The sequence below is a fragment of the Lepus europaeus genome, chromosome 12 (assembly GCF_033115175.1).
Source record: "Lepus europaeus isolate LE1 chromosome 12, mLepTim1.pri, whole genome shotgun sequence".
Lineage (NCBI taxonomy): Eukaryota > Metazoa > Chordata > Mammalia > Lagomorpha > Leporidae > Lepus > Lepus europaeus.
In genome coordinates, this window is record NC_084838.1 from 103,646,682 (window position 1) to 103,660,483 (window position 13,802).

The 13,802-nt window shown below is 40.4% G+C and overlaps 1 protein-coding gene across 5 annotated transcripts in view; it reads left to right on the forward strand.

Annotated features, from left to right (window-relative positions):
• Positions 1-13,802, forward strand: part of GKAP1 (G kinase anchoring protein 1) — a 90,501-nt gene that overhangs the window by 31,679 nt on the left and 45,020 nt on the right. For 3 of the 5 annotated variants that reach the window (XM_062208645.1, XM_062208643.1, XM_062208644.1), the window contains exons 4-5: positions 3-44; positions 12,880-12,957. In XM_062208645.1, coding sequence (XP_062064629.1) covers positions 3-44; positions 12,880-12,957 — 120 coding nt within the window. The remainder of the gene's footprint in view (positions 1-2; positions 45-12,879; positions 12,958-13,802) is intronic. The other 2 variants (XM_062208647.1, XM_062208646.1) reach the window with 1 other exon arrangement.

Consider the following 13,802-nt stretch of genomic DNA (forward strand, 5'->3'; position numbering starts at 1 on the left):
AGGAAAAAAACATACTAAGCCTGGAATGTACTCCAGGAGATACCGTATGTATAGAAAATAAAGTTATTTCTTTGCTTATCTATTTGGTTTCTTAGAAGTAGATAGCATTGTAGCAGATGTTTGGTCTAGCAGAGTGACTTACCTATCATTTTTGGGTAATCAGTATTAAAAGAAGTAGACTCAATAAGCTGTGGTCTTAACATATAAACATTTTGTTTAGGCTCTTGCAATGCCTCAAGCTCATCATATGGATGTCAGTTATTATAGAGCCATGCCATAATGCTATTCAAAAGATATTTCTAGGCACTGTTAAACTGTATAAATCATCTTGTATTTCTAGGTATCTTTTTTGCTTGTACATTATTTATTATGCTAAATTCTTTTTTATGCATATAAATGTTATATTGATTGACTTTTTTAGATGGTAATAGTTTTACAGAAGTTTTCTACAGAGAGAATTTCTCCCAGTATCCCAAAGAGAACTGGAAAACTAATGATGGAAAGCTACTTAAATTTGCTCTAGGGGCAGGCATTTGGTACAGTAATTAAATATGCCAGTTGGGATACCCACATCTGTTTCCCAGTGTTCTTGTCCTGGTTCCACTTCCAATTCCATCTTCCTGCTAATGTACACCCTGGGAGGTAGCAGGTAATGACTCAGGAACTTGGGTCCCTGCCACCTACATGGGAGACCTGGATGGAGTTCCTGGCTTCTGACTTCAGACTGGGTGTTGTCTTTTCCTCCCTGTCTCTCGGTGCCATTCAAATAAATAAAAATTAATTAATTAAAAACATTTTTAAAACTGCACCAAAGTAAATTACATGCAATAAGAAAACAAGCACAGTTACTTCATTTTCTTTCTTCCTCTTGCCACTAATTACTATCAAAATGACCAGGTAATTATGTCCCTGCACTTGTATAAGGAAGCCATTCAAGGCTCAAGAACTTTTGTCGTGAATGACAGAACAGACAAAAAGCTGGATATGGAAATCTTAGCTGTTACATGGCTGCTTATTTCAAACATTCAAAAGAGAAATTATCCTGGGGCTGGCGCTATGGCATAGCTGGTAAACCCACCACCTGCAGTGCCAGCATCCCATATGGGCACGGTTCAAGTCCCGGCTACTCCACTTCTGATCCAGTTCTCTTCAATGGCCTGGGAAAACAGTAGAAGATGGCCCAAGTCCCTGGACCCCTGCACCCGAGTGGGAGATCCAGAGGAAGCTCCTGGCTCCTGGCTTCAGATTAGCCCAGCTCAGGACGTTGTGGCCATTTGGGGAGTGAACCAGCGAATGGAAGACCTCTCTCTCTCCATCTCTGTCTCTCTGCCTCTGCCTTTCAAATAAATTAATATTATTTTTAAAAAAAGAATTATGACAAATTTGCCAGTGCTAAATCACCATATTTATAATGCAAATTTACATCAGCTAAACTTCAGCATAAAATATGAGAACTCTAATTAAAAACTACCAGATGGACAGTAAAGAAGCATCCATTCCTACTTAAGAACAAGCCCTGTATCTTAACTGATTTCAGCTCAACTGAAGAAAAGTTTTTGTGACATGAAAGGGGAAAAAACTTTGTATTTAATGTCCAGAGTGAAAGCATAATTTGAGAATAATCAGCTCTAGGGAATGGAAGTTAATTTTAGATAGCACCTACTTTCTAGCGAGGGTCTAGAACATTTTGTAAAATGTTTATTATATAAAAGGGGAGATAAGATAATGGAATGTGGCCGGCGCCGTGGCTCAACAGGCTAATCCTCCGCCTTGCGGCGCCGGCACACCGGGTTCTAGTCCCGGTCGGGGCACCGATCCTGTCCTGGTTGCCCCTCTTCCAGGCCAGCTCTCTGCTGTGGCTAGGGAGTGCAGTGGAGGATGGCCCAAGTGCTTGGGTCCTGCACCCCATGGGAGACCAGGAGAAGCACCTGGCTCCTGCCATCGGAACAGCGCAGTGCGCCGGCCGCAGCGCGCTACCGCGGCGGCCATTGGAGGGTGAACCAACGGCAAAAGGAAGACCTTTCTCTCTGTCTCTCTCTCACTGTCCACTCTGCCTGTCAAAAAAAAAAAAAAAAAAAAAAAGATAATGGAATGAAATGAAAAAGTGGTTGAGAAACAGGAATTGAAAGGGAGATGGATGAATTTTTAAAAGTAACAAATAAAATAATAGCAGATAAAAATTTCATTAGAATGACCAAAGAACAAGAGTATACTCTGAAGAAAATTAAGCCAGTTATGTGAAGGAAAATCTGATATTTTGCTGATAAAATAGTTGTGATAGATTGGATTCATTGGGCTGAAATCCAATAGAGGCATAATTAGTATCCTTGAAATAAGTATAACACAGATAAGCATTAAGATGATGTTAATAAAAATTTCCCTAAGCTTAAGACTTGAATGTAAACTTAAAAGAACTGAAGTCAACTTTAAGTCTCCTAAAAAGTTTTTCATTTTAAGAATGAGAAATAAGGCAATAATGCTGTAAGTATATGCATGAAAGAAAAAAGATTGCCTGTAAATAATGAAAAATCAAGCTGACCACTTAAATCCAGAACTGAAAGTTAGGACCAAGACTTCCACACCTACCTAAAAAGTCATTTGTGTGAGTAAAGAAATACATGCTGAGGTATACAGGGACTGAAAAAAAAACGTACCACCGTTATCCTTTCTGAGATGGCCAATTTATTTATTTATTTATTTTAAGATTTATTTTATTTATTTGAAAGACAGAATTACAGAGAGAGGTAGGGACAGAGAGAGAGGTCTTTATCATCTGACTCCCCAGATGGCCGCAACGGCCAGAGCCGCGCCTATCAGAAGCCAGGAGCCAGGAGCTTCTTCCGGGTCTCCCACCCGGGTGTAGGGGCCCGAGGACTTGGGCCATCTTCTGCACAGCACTGGCCCCAATTCCTGGCTCCTAACTCCAGCTTCCTGCTAATGCTGACCCTTGGAAGCAGAGGTGAATGACTCAAGTACTTAGTTCCTGCCACCCACATGGGAGACCTAAGTTGAGTTCCTGGTTCCCAGCCCCTCCATTGAAGGTGTTCGGGGAGTGAGCCAGCAGATGGGAGCTGTTTCTTTTGCTTTCTTTCTGCCTCTCAAGGGAAAAAAAACATGTGTGTTGAGGGGTAAATCTGACGATCACAACAATTGGAAAACCAATGGTGAACACTGAAACTAGTTCAATAAAGAATTAATTGTAGGGGCCAGTGCTGTGGCACAGCAGGTTAACGCCCTGGCCTGAAGCACCAGCATTCCCATATGGGCCCAGTTGGAGTCCCAGCTGCTCCACTTCCTGTCCAGCTCTATGCTATGGCCTGGGAAAGCAATGAAAGATGACCCAAGTCCTTGGGCTCTTGCACCTGCCTGGGAGACCCGGAAGCTCCTGGCTCCTGGCTTCAGATCGGCGCAGCTCCAGCTGTTGCGGCCTATTGGGGAGTGAACCATCAAATGGAAGATCTCTCTCTCTCTCTCTGCCTCTCCTTTCTCTGTGTAACTCTGACTTTCAAGTAAATAAATGTTTAAAAAAGAAAAAAGAATTAATTATAGTGGTTGTAAATACAGTTTTTAAAGGAAGCATAACCCATTTGAAAAATTTGTCTGAAATGAAATTTTTTATGGATACAGAAATTAGGAAGCGGAGTCAGTACATATTGTGTATATTGGTAACATTGTGTATATTGGTAAAATTGTGTATATTGGTAACAATGTTTAGTTCCAAGTGTGATTTTATTTTTATATATTTATTTTTTGAAGATTTATTTTTTATTTGAAAGGCAGAGTTACAGAACGAGGCGGAGAGACGAGTGATCTTCTATCCACTGGTGCACTCCCCAAAGGGCCGCAATATCCAGGGCTGGGCCAGACTGAAGCCAGGAGTCCAGAGCTTCTTCCTGGTCTCCCACATTGGTGCAGGGGTGCAAGTACTTGGGCCATCTTCCATTGCTTTCCAAGGGCATCAGGGAGCTGTATCGGGAGTGGAACATCCAGAACATGAACCAGTGCCCATATGGGATGCCAGCATTGCAGGTAGAAGCTTAACTTGCTATGCCAAAACACCAGCCCCCAAGTGATTTTAAAATTTTAAGACACTGATCATGGGTCTTTTCATTCTATAAGGTTTAAAAACCACTTGAAAAAAAATAAGACATGGTCTATATAGCAAAACACACGAAGTGGCAGAGAAGCCTGTGAAACAAGGTATAAAAAGGATAATAGACAATAGCTTTGTTCTATTGATAATTATGAATATATTATCCATAAAAAACATAGACATATTGGGATAAGCTATCTGAACCACAATTTGATCTTAGTTTCTTTTTTTTTAAATCATTTTAGAAAGCACATTTCTTTTTTTTTTTTTAAAGATCTGTTTCTTTCATTTGAAAGACAGAGTTACAGAGAGAGGTAGAGACAGAGAGAGACGTCTTCCATCCGCTGGTTTACTCCCCAGATGGCTGCAATGGCTGGAGCTGAGCCCATCCAAAGCCAGGAGCTAGGAGCTTCTTCCAGGTCTCCCACGTGGGTGCAGGGGCCCAAGCACTTGGGCCATCTTCTACTGCTTTCCTAGGCCATAGCAGAGAGCTGGATCAGAAGAGGAGAAGCCGGGACTAGAACCGGCGCCCATATGGGATGCTGGTGCTTCAGGCCAGGGCTTTAATCTGCTGTGCCACAGCACTGGCCCTGATCTTAGTTTTACTCATTAGAAATTATATATATTGACACTGAAAGGTTCAGTAGGTTCTGGCTATTTAAGATACTATTTTGTTGAGATATGCTGCCAGAGGTACTAAGAATTGGAAAGATCTTTGTTGCAGTTTTAAGGTCTTTAAAGAAATGCTTTTCATCTCCTTTTTCATTTCATAAATGTAAATCTTTCCCAGTATAGTTTATTGTGGAAAAATTAGTCTTATATTTCCTACACATTTCTTTCCATAGGTGTGTATCAAAAGATATATGGTTCATATTTGAAATGGATATGTTATGTGATAGGTACTATATAAAATAGGTGAATTTTATTAAAATAAAGCTGTTTTTAAAAGGATGATTAGGGGCTGGCATTGTGGCATAGCAGGAAAAAATGCCATCTGCAACACTGGCATACCATATGGGCACTGCTTCACTACCGATCCAGTGAAGATAGCCGAAGTATTTGGGCCCCTGCACCCATGTGGGAGGCACAGAATGAAGCTCCTGGATTTGGACTTGGGCCTGGCTGTTGCAGCCATTTGAGGAGTGAACAAATGGATGGAAGATCTCTCCCCCTCCCCCCTCTCCCCCTCCCCCTCCCCCTTCTCCTCCTCCTCCTCTCTCTCTTTTCCTCTCCCTCTCCCCCTCCCCCCTCTCTCCCTCTCCCCCTCCACCTCCACCTCCCTCTCCCTCTCTCTTTTCCCCTCCCCCTCCCCCTCCCCTCCCCTCCCCTCCTCCTTATACCTATATTTCTGCAGTGCTTATGAGAAATGAGTAATTTTTCATTTGGAATTTATTTTTTGTTTGGATTTAATTGGGTAAAAGTGTTATGGTACTTAGACTAAACTATTTTTTTAGACTTTGGTTCTAACATGTTTACTGTCCTTTAGGCTCTCTTTTTTTTTTTTATTGGTTCTGCATACTCTGTGATCATAAACCCTTGAGGTTTGCTTAAGTAGAAAAAAGTGTTTTAATATTAAATTGGGAGTAGGAGGCAGTGAAGGAAGCCAAGGGGAAGGGGATCTGAAGTACTCCATCTTGGGCACATTTATGTATCTGTATCTATCTTTGCTGGTTCACTCCCCAAATGCCCCCAGTGGCTATTCTGTGCCATGCTGAAGCAGGAGTGAGGAGCTTCTTCTGGGTCTTCCATGTGGGCAGCAGGGGCCCAAGCACTGGAGCCATCTTCCACTGCTTTCCCACCCAGGACTTGAACCAGTGCCCATATGGGATGCCAGCACTGCAGGCGGTAGATTAACCTACTGTGCCACAGCACCAGCCCCTCTGTAGGTATTTTAGTGCTGCCTCTTCCCTTTTTCCCTTCTTTTCTTCCTCATCTCATAAATACAAAGAAAATAATGAAAATTTTCCACTTGAAACTTAAATGCGGATAGTTTCCAACTTAGAAGGTTTGCCTTAGAGTTTTTCAACTTTATGGTGGTAGGAAAGTGATACTTATTCTGTCAAAACTGTACATGGATTTTGAATTTTGATTTTTTTCTGGACTAGCAATGTTCAGTATGACACACTCTTGCTGTAGCTCATAGTAGCCCTGTGATCAGGAGTGCAAACCAGCAACACTTTAAAGTGTAGTATGTTGACTGCATTGTTTGGAAATTTTGTTTTCATAGCACTGTGTCTCAAAATCCTGATTTCTGTCTCCTGTACCCATACATTCTGTTTATCAGTTTCAGTTCAGTCTTCAATGACTTGAGATGTTCAGCGCTTTATTAAAAAATAGACTTTGTGTTTGATGATTTTTGCCCAAGTGTTGTGAGTACATTTGAGGAAGGCTAGGCTAGCTGGTATGTTCAGTAGATTAGGTGTATTAAATTTTTAATTTACATATTTTTTACTTACAGTAGTTTATTGGGGCATAACCCCATGGTCAGTCAAGGAAATTATGTATAAGATAATTTTTGAACACCAAGGTTTTGTTTTATTTGCATTTTAATGTTTGGGGCCTGTTTGTCTCTCTAGTTCTACCTTTGCATGTTCTGATTATTTACATTAACAACTACGTTTATAGCAGTCTTTTTTTTTTTTTCCTTAAGATTTATTTATTTGGGACCAGCACTGTGGTACAGCAGGTTAAAGCCCTGGCTTGCAGTGCCAGCATCCCATTTGGGTGACGGTTTTAGTCTCAGCTGCTCCACTTCTGATCCAGCTCTCTGCTATGGCCTGGGAAAGCAGTAGAAGATGGCCCAAGTTCTTGGACCCCTGCACCCACATGGGAACCCTGAAGAAGCTCCTGGCTCCAGGCTTCAAATCAGCACAGCTCCAGCCATTGCAGCCACTGGTCTCTCCATCTCTCTGTAACTCTTTCAAATAAATAAAATAAATCTTTAAAAAAAAGAATGATTTATTTGAAGGAGTGACAGAAGGAGAAACAGATCTTCCATTAGCTGGTTCATTTCCCAAATGGCTGCAACAGCCAGGGCTGGGCCAGGCCAAAGCCAGGAGCCAGGAGCCAGGAGCTCCATCTTGGTCTCTCACATGGGTGGCAGGGGCCCAAGTACATGAGCCATCATCTGCTGCACAGTAGTAGGAAGCTGAATTGGAAATGACTTAACCTGTACTCCACTGTGTGATACTGGCATCGCAAGTAATGGCTTAACTGCTGTACCACAACAGCAGCTCCTATAGCAGTATTGTAATAGAGAATTTAAAATATGTTTAGAGAGTTTGGAATCATATTTCTTTTCTCCTTCCTGATGTGTTTGTCTTATACTACTTGTTCTCCCTGTTATCTGGGGTCAAAAATCTTCAATACAGTCTATTATTAAGATCCCTCCTTGGTCTGGCACTGTGGTGTAGCAGGTAAAAGCCACAACCTGCAGTGCCAGCATCCCATATAGTCTCAGCTGCTCCACTTCCAATCCAGCTGCATGCTATGGCCTGGGAAAGCAGTAGAAGATGGCCCAACTCCTTGGGCCCTTGCACCCACAAGGGAGACCCGGAAGAAGCTCTGGCTCCTGGCTTCAAATCGGCACAGCTCCAGCCATTGCAGCTACTTGCGGGGGTGAACCAGCGGATGGAAGACCTCTCTCTCTCCCTCTGCCTCTACCTTTCTCTAACTCTGCCTTTCAAATAAATAAATAAATAAATCTTTTAAAAAAATTCCTCCATTTTTATTTTCTGCACTGCTACTTTTTGATCCAGGTGCCTGGATAGTATATATATGAGATTACAGTGGCTTACCAGGGACTTTGATTCTAGGTTCTCATTTTTCTTTTCCCTTTTTTTTTTTTTAAGATTTATTTATTTATTTGAAAGACAGAGCTACAGAGAGAGAGGAAGAGGCAGAGAGAGAAAGAGGTCTTCCATCTGCTGATTCACTCCCTACATGGACCAAGATGGAGTTCCTTGCTTCCTCCAGGTCTCCCACATGGGTAAAGGGGCCCAAGCGCTTGCGCTACCCTCCAGATGCACCAGCAGGGAGCTGGATCAGAAGTGGAGCAGCTGGGACTTGAACTGGCACCCACAGTGGATGCCAGTGTTACAGGTGGCAGCTTTACCTGTTAAGGCACAACACCAGTCCCTTTTATTTTTCTAATGTTCCAGTTTGTCTTTAGGATAATTTATACCAGCCCTGCTCTTTAATTTACCCCAACTGCCTAAAAGGGAGTCTATGGAACTGAATTCTACTCTACCCAAAAAATTTATTTATTTATTTTTGCTATTCTAATCTGTGTACAGGCAGACATTTTCTTAGTTATTTCAGAAATACTATGACTTTAAATCCTCAAAGCTATCCTGTAAGATTAATACTCTGATTTACTTTTAAAAATGAGAAAACTATGATTCACAAATGTTACATAACTTGCCCAGAGTCACAGCTATTATGAGTAGAATAGGAATTTAAATTAGCCAACTATGTCATCTCCTGAAGCTTGTGGTTTTTTTTCTTTTCCCCACATCTTTCTCAAAATTCGCTTTGTGTCAGGATGGCTTTCCTTATTCCATAATGAATCTATTCTTTTTAAAAATGTTTTATTTATTTATTTGAGAGGTAGAGTTATAGACAGAGGGAAAGGTGGAGAGAAAGGTCTTCATTCCGCTAGTTCACTCCCCAGGTGGCCTCAATGGCTGGAGCTGAGCTGATCTGAAGTCAGGAGCTTCTTCCGGGTCTCCCACGAGGGTGCAGGGCTATCTTCTACTGCTTTCCCAGGCCATAGCAGAGAGCTGGATCAGAAGAGGAGCAGCCAGGTCTAGAACCGGTGCCCATATGGGATGCCAGTGCCACAAGCAAAGAATTAACCTACTGCGTCACAGCCCCGGCCCCTGAATCTATTTTTTTTTTTTTCCTTGAACTCCCATCTGTTGGACTCCCCTTCCCCCAACACCAGCAGTGGCTGGGAATGGGCCAGGCTGAAGGGTGAGACTCAATCCAGGGATTGTACATGCAGGGCAGGAATTCAACCACTTGAGTCGTCACCATTGCCTCCTAGGGTCTGCATTAGCAGCAAACTGGAATTAGGAGCCAGAGTGATGCATCAAACCCAGGTACTCTGATATGGTATGTGGGTATCTTCACTGTTAAGCTAAACACTTGCTCCTTGGATCTATTCTTACTTTCATTGTTTATGTGGCTGGTACTTCCTATAGTTGCTTTACTCTTTTTCTACTTACCTAATTGTATATATCCTGGGTTTTTTTTTTTTTTAATATTACTTTATTTATTTTCATCTACTTGAAGAACAGGAAGGAAGAGAGGTCTTCATCCACTGATTCATCCCCCAGATGGCTGCAGTAGCCAGGATGGGCAGGAAGAAGTCAGGAGCCTGAGACTCCATCTGGGTCTTCCACATGAGTAGCAGGGGCCCAAGCACTTGGGCCATCATCTGCAGCCTCCCAGGATGCATTAAATACTTGAAGCTGGATTAGAAGCGGAGGAGCTGAGACTCAGTAGGGGATGTGGGCATCCTAAGTAGGGACTCAGTTGGGGATGTGTGGCTTAACCTCTGAGTCACAATGCCTGCCCCTGTGTGTCCTTTCAGTCCAACTTCAATTTTCTGTATGCTTCTCTAAATGCCATTTATTGTCTCTGTCTTCACTTTTGTAGCACTTTTCTTGTATTACTCTATTTCTATAGCTTGAATGTGTTAGTCTTTTTTTAAAATGTTTATTTGAAAGTCAGAATTACAGAGAAAACAGGAGAGACAGAGTAAGAGATCTCACATGGGTGCAGGGGCACAAGGACTTGGACCATCTGCTGCTGCTTTCCCAGACCCGTTAGCAGGGATCTGGATTGGAAGTGAAGCAGCCAGGACTCAAACCTGCACCCATGTGGAATGCCAGCATTTCAGGCGATGGCTTAATCCATTTTGCCAAAGTGCGGTCCCTAGATTTACTCTAGTTTTTAAAAATTTAATTTTTTTATATTGGAACTTCCTTGTATGCTAGTTTATGTTAATAATTAAAAATAAATTTAAAAATTTAGAATCAAATGCTGAGGAGAGCCCTATTTTTCATTTAAAAGTTCTCTTTCATTCTGCTTTTATCATGCTGTTAAAATCATCTACTTTAGGCCGGCGCCGCGACTCAATAGGCTAATCCTCCACTTGCGGCGCCGGCACACCAGGTTCTAGTCCCAGTCGGGACGCTGGATTCTGTCCTGGTTGCCCCTCTTCCAGGCCAGCTCTCTGCTGTGGCCAAGGAATGCAGTGGAGGATGGCCCACGTGCTTGGGCCCTGCACCCATGGGAGACCAGGAGAAGCACCTGGCAACTGCCTTCAGATCAACACGGTGCACTGGCTGCAGCGTGCCAGCCATGGCGGCCATTGGAGGGTGAACCAACAGCAAAGGAAGACCTTCCTCTCTGTCACTCTGCCTGTCAAAAAAAAAAAAAAAAAGCTACTTTAATATTTAAATTAAATAATAATGCCATCTTGAAAGACTGCCAACTTTTTAACCTAATTTCTCCTCACTGATTTTTAGAGTATTAGTCAGAATATGTGTATGTGACAAATTGGAAATAATCTTTTATGTCCTTACCACAATTAAATATCAACAGTATGGGTAAAATATATAATGGCTGATTGAACCAGCCTTGCTCAGAATAAATTTAAGTAGTTTTGTTATTTTTTTATTAAGATTTATCTTATTTATTTGAAAGAGTTACAGAGAGGGGTAGACAGAGAGAGAGGTCTTCCATCCGCTGGTTCACTGCCGCAGATGGCTGCAGTGGCTCCTTAAGCCAGGAGCCAGGAACTTCCTCCGGGTCTCCCACTTGGGTGCAGGGCCCAAGGACTTGGGCCATCCTCTACTGCTTTCCCAGGCCATAGCAGAGAGCTGGATCAGAAGAGGAGCAGCTGGGACTTGAACTGGTGCCCATATGGGATGCCAGCACTTCAGGCCAGGGCTTTAACCTGCTGCGCCACAGTACTGGCCCCTTGTTATATTTTTTTGTTAGGATGACTACTGTGCTTAAATTGCAACAAAAGTGTTTTTTTGTATAATACTAAAATGAATCTAATTATTTTCTTGTACATCGTAACTGTTAGTTTGGAATACCCACTTATTTATTTAGTAAATGTATATAGTAAATCCAGATGGTTACGTTATTGCTCTTTTCTACTCATTACTAATTTGGATTCAGTTTATTGTTCAGTTTCTCTCAGTTATTCTGTAGAAGCATGTACAGTTTACCCTGGGCTTAATTGCATTTTCTGGTTCTATGTATGTTATTTACCATTTAAATTCTAGTTTTATTTTCCTAAGTTAGATTGTTTTTCTGTGTAAACCTAATCTTTTTCCCCTCTTTTCAGTGCCACAGCATAGGATTGGATACGATGCTTTCAAAGGGATAACCCTGGTTAGAAATTTAAGGTTTAGTTCGTGGTGTTCGGTATTAATAGCTTTCTAGTTTTCAAGGTATCACTCTAAAACAGATCACTCCCTTTTGCAGTTGGTTTCTGTTAAATTTTGTATTTCTTTTTTAATCATTAGATGACAGAAACTCAAATTTGGCAAAAAAAATAATTTATTGGAATGGTACTGAGTGATTCACAGATTTAAATTAAAAACTTAACAGGCTTTGGGAAAGTTGGAAACCAAGGAATACCTGTATAGTTTTTCAGATACATGAGCTAGTGTATGTCATTTTGAGGTCTCATCAAATGGCTAAACCCAATTTGATTTATTCTTGGTCTCAAACTCTAATTCCTGAGAGAGCAAAAATGAATTAGATTGCTTGCCTACACCTGTTGGTGGTGATAGTAGCTTGGATATTTGTATGGGTGTGGTAGTGGGTAGTGTACAATGTCATGTACTAGGCTGTGCTGCTAAAACAAATGACTGGAATAAAGTGTAATTTTTCAAAGGAATAGAAGGTTCTGAACAGACAAAAACAAGAAATGTCCACTAAATTTATGCTTTTGTTACCCTATACAGACAGAAAAACATGTATTGAAAGCTAGGATGTTTATTCCTATTATTTTGTTACAATTAAACTATATACAGCTGCTCTTCCACCGAAGAGAAGACAACTCAAAGCCCTATCCAACTGTTATAGCAATTCTGTTTGGCAATTAGGTGAAGTAATTCTTAAAGAGAGTAATTTTATTAGAGAATGGTAGAAGCTAGATTGTAAGAAGTTAAAGCAAGGTTAAATGGTGAAAAAGAGAAACCAACAGTTAACAAATTTAGAAATCATTTTATTGTGTTAGATGACTTAAAGTTCAGCGAACCATACAGGTTATCATTTTGAGAGTAAAAGTAATTATTCTATAGCTCTCAGCATATTTCCAAGACATTTGGTCACCTTATTTAAGTATTCTGTACCTGTGAAATTTTCTATACTGAGGAAATGTTAATGATTATTTTTTCAGTAAAAATCACTATAATGATTTTCAGTGTCCTAGGCTGGATACTATCTTTGATATCTATTAATTACTATGTTGATTTTTGGGGTAAGATTTTTTTATTAAAATGAAATTACACAGTAGAGAAATAATTATGCAGTGGAAAATAGAAATCTCCAAATTTGGAGTTTTTGCTTTAGTATCTTCTATAAAATACAGGATTACATAGTTTGACATAGTTAAATAACCTCAGAGAACCCATACTGTTTCTTAACATATTTTTCTTTACCCATATGTGTTGTCATGTGTCATGTGTCATGGTTATTTTGCTAGTGTAGTATAATGCTGTCATCTCTTTATTGTGAAATTCTTTTTTCTTTTTTAGCTGACATCTGAAATGTTTGAAGCAGATCTTGAAAAGGCCCTGTTGCTAAGTAAATTAGAGTATGAAGAACACAAAAAGGTATTTACATTTTTGTTTATGTAGATATGTTAGATGTTAGGATCAAAGATTAGAACCAACCTTGGTGATTTTTTCATAAAACTTATTTAAAGTTTATCCTGAAAACTCCTTGTAACAAAACATTACCAACAAATTTTCATAATAGGATTCCTTCTCAAGTTTTGAGAGACAAAAACTTGTGGACTAAGCCTTGTCTAATGATTTGGAGTGTTTGGTTAAAGGGTTCATCCACCCAAAATGAAGGGAAGAGAGGGAATGAAATTCCTAACAAATAATTTAATTTTGAATTAATGTAGAAAGTAGTTTATTTTAAAAATTCAAGTAAATATGAGTGCTGCAGTACAGAAGCATCTATTAAGAGACCCTCTCCGAGATTGACTACCAGTAACTAAAATAAATGGGAGGAGCCCTTTTTGATATTTTGGCCCTGTAAACTCAGCGTTTGTCACTGAACTTCCACATTGGACTGTGTGTTGAAATGCATTCTACAGCCGTAACTGCAGGAAAATTTAAATAAGACATAGTTGGTTTCTACTTTCTGTATTTAAATTGTAAGAGCATTGTTTACCTTTATCTCATCTAACATTTTAACCCTTAACATCTGTAGGAATTTTTTTTTCATAAAATATATTCAACTTGTGATCACTCAGTGGATTATCTTAAATGGCCCAGTCATATTTAAGGCTTTTTTGGCCATACCATTGTACAGTATCACCTTCATCCAAGATGGAAAGAAAAGAGTAAAATTTATAGCAGATGTTTTTATTTTTTATTTATTTGAAATGCAGAGTTAGGAGAAGAGACAGAGAGAGATCTCCCATCTGCTGGTTCACTCCCCAAATGGC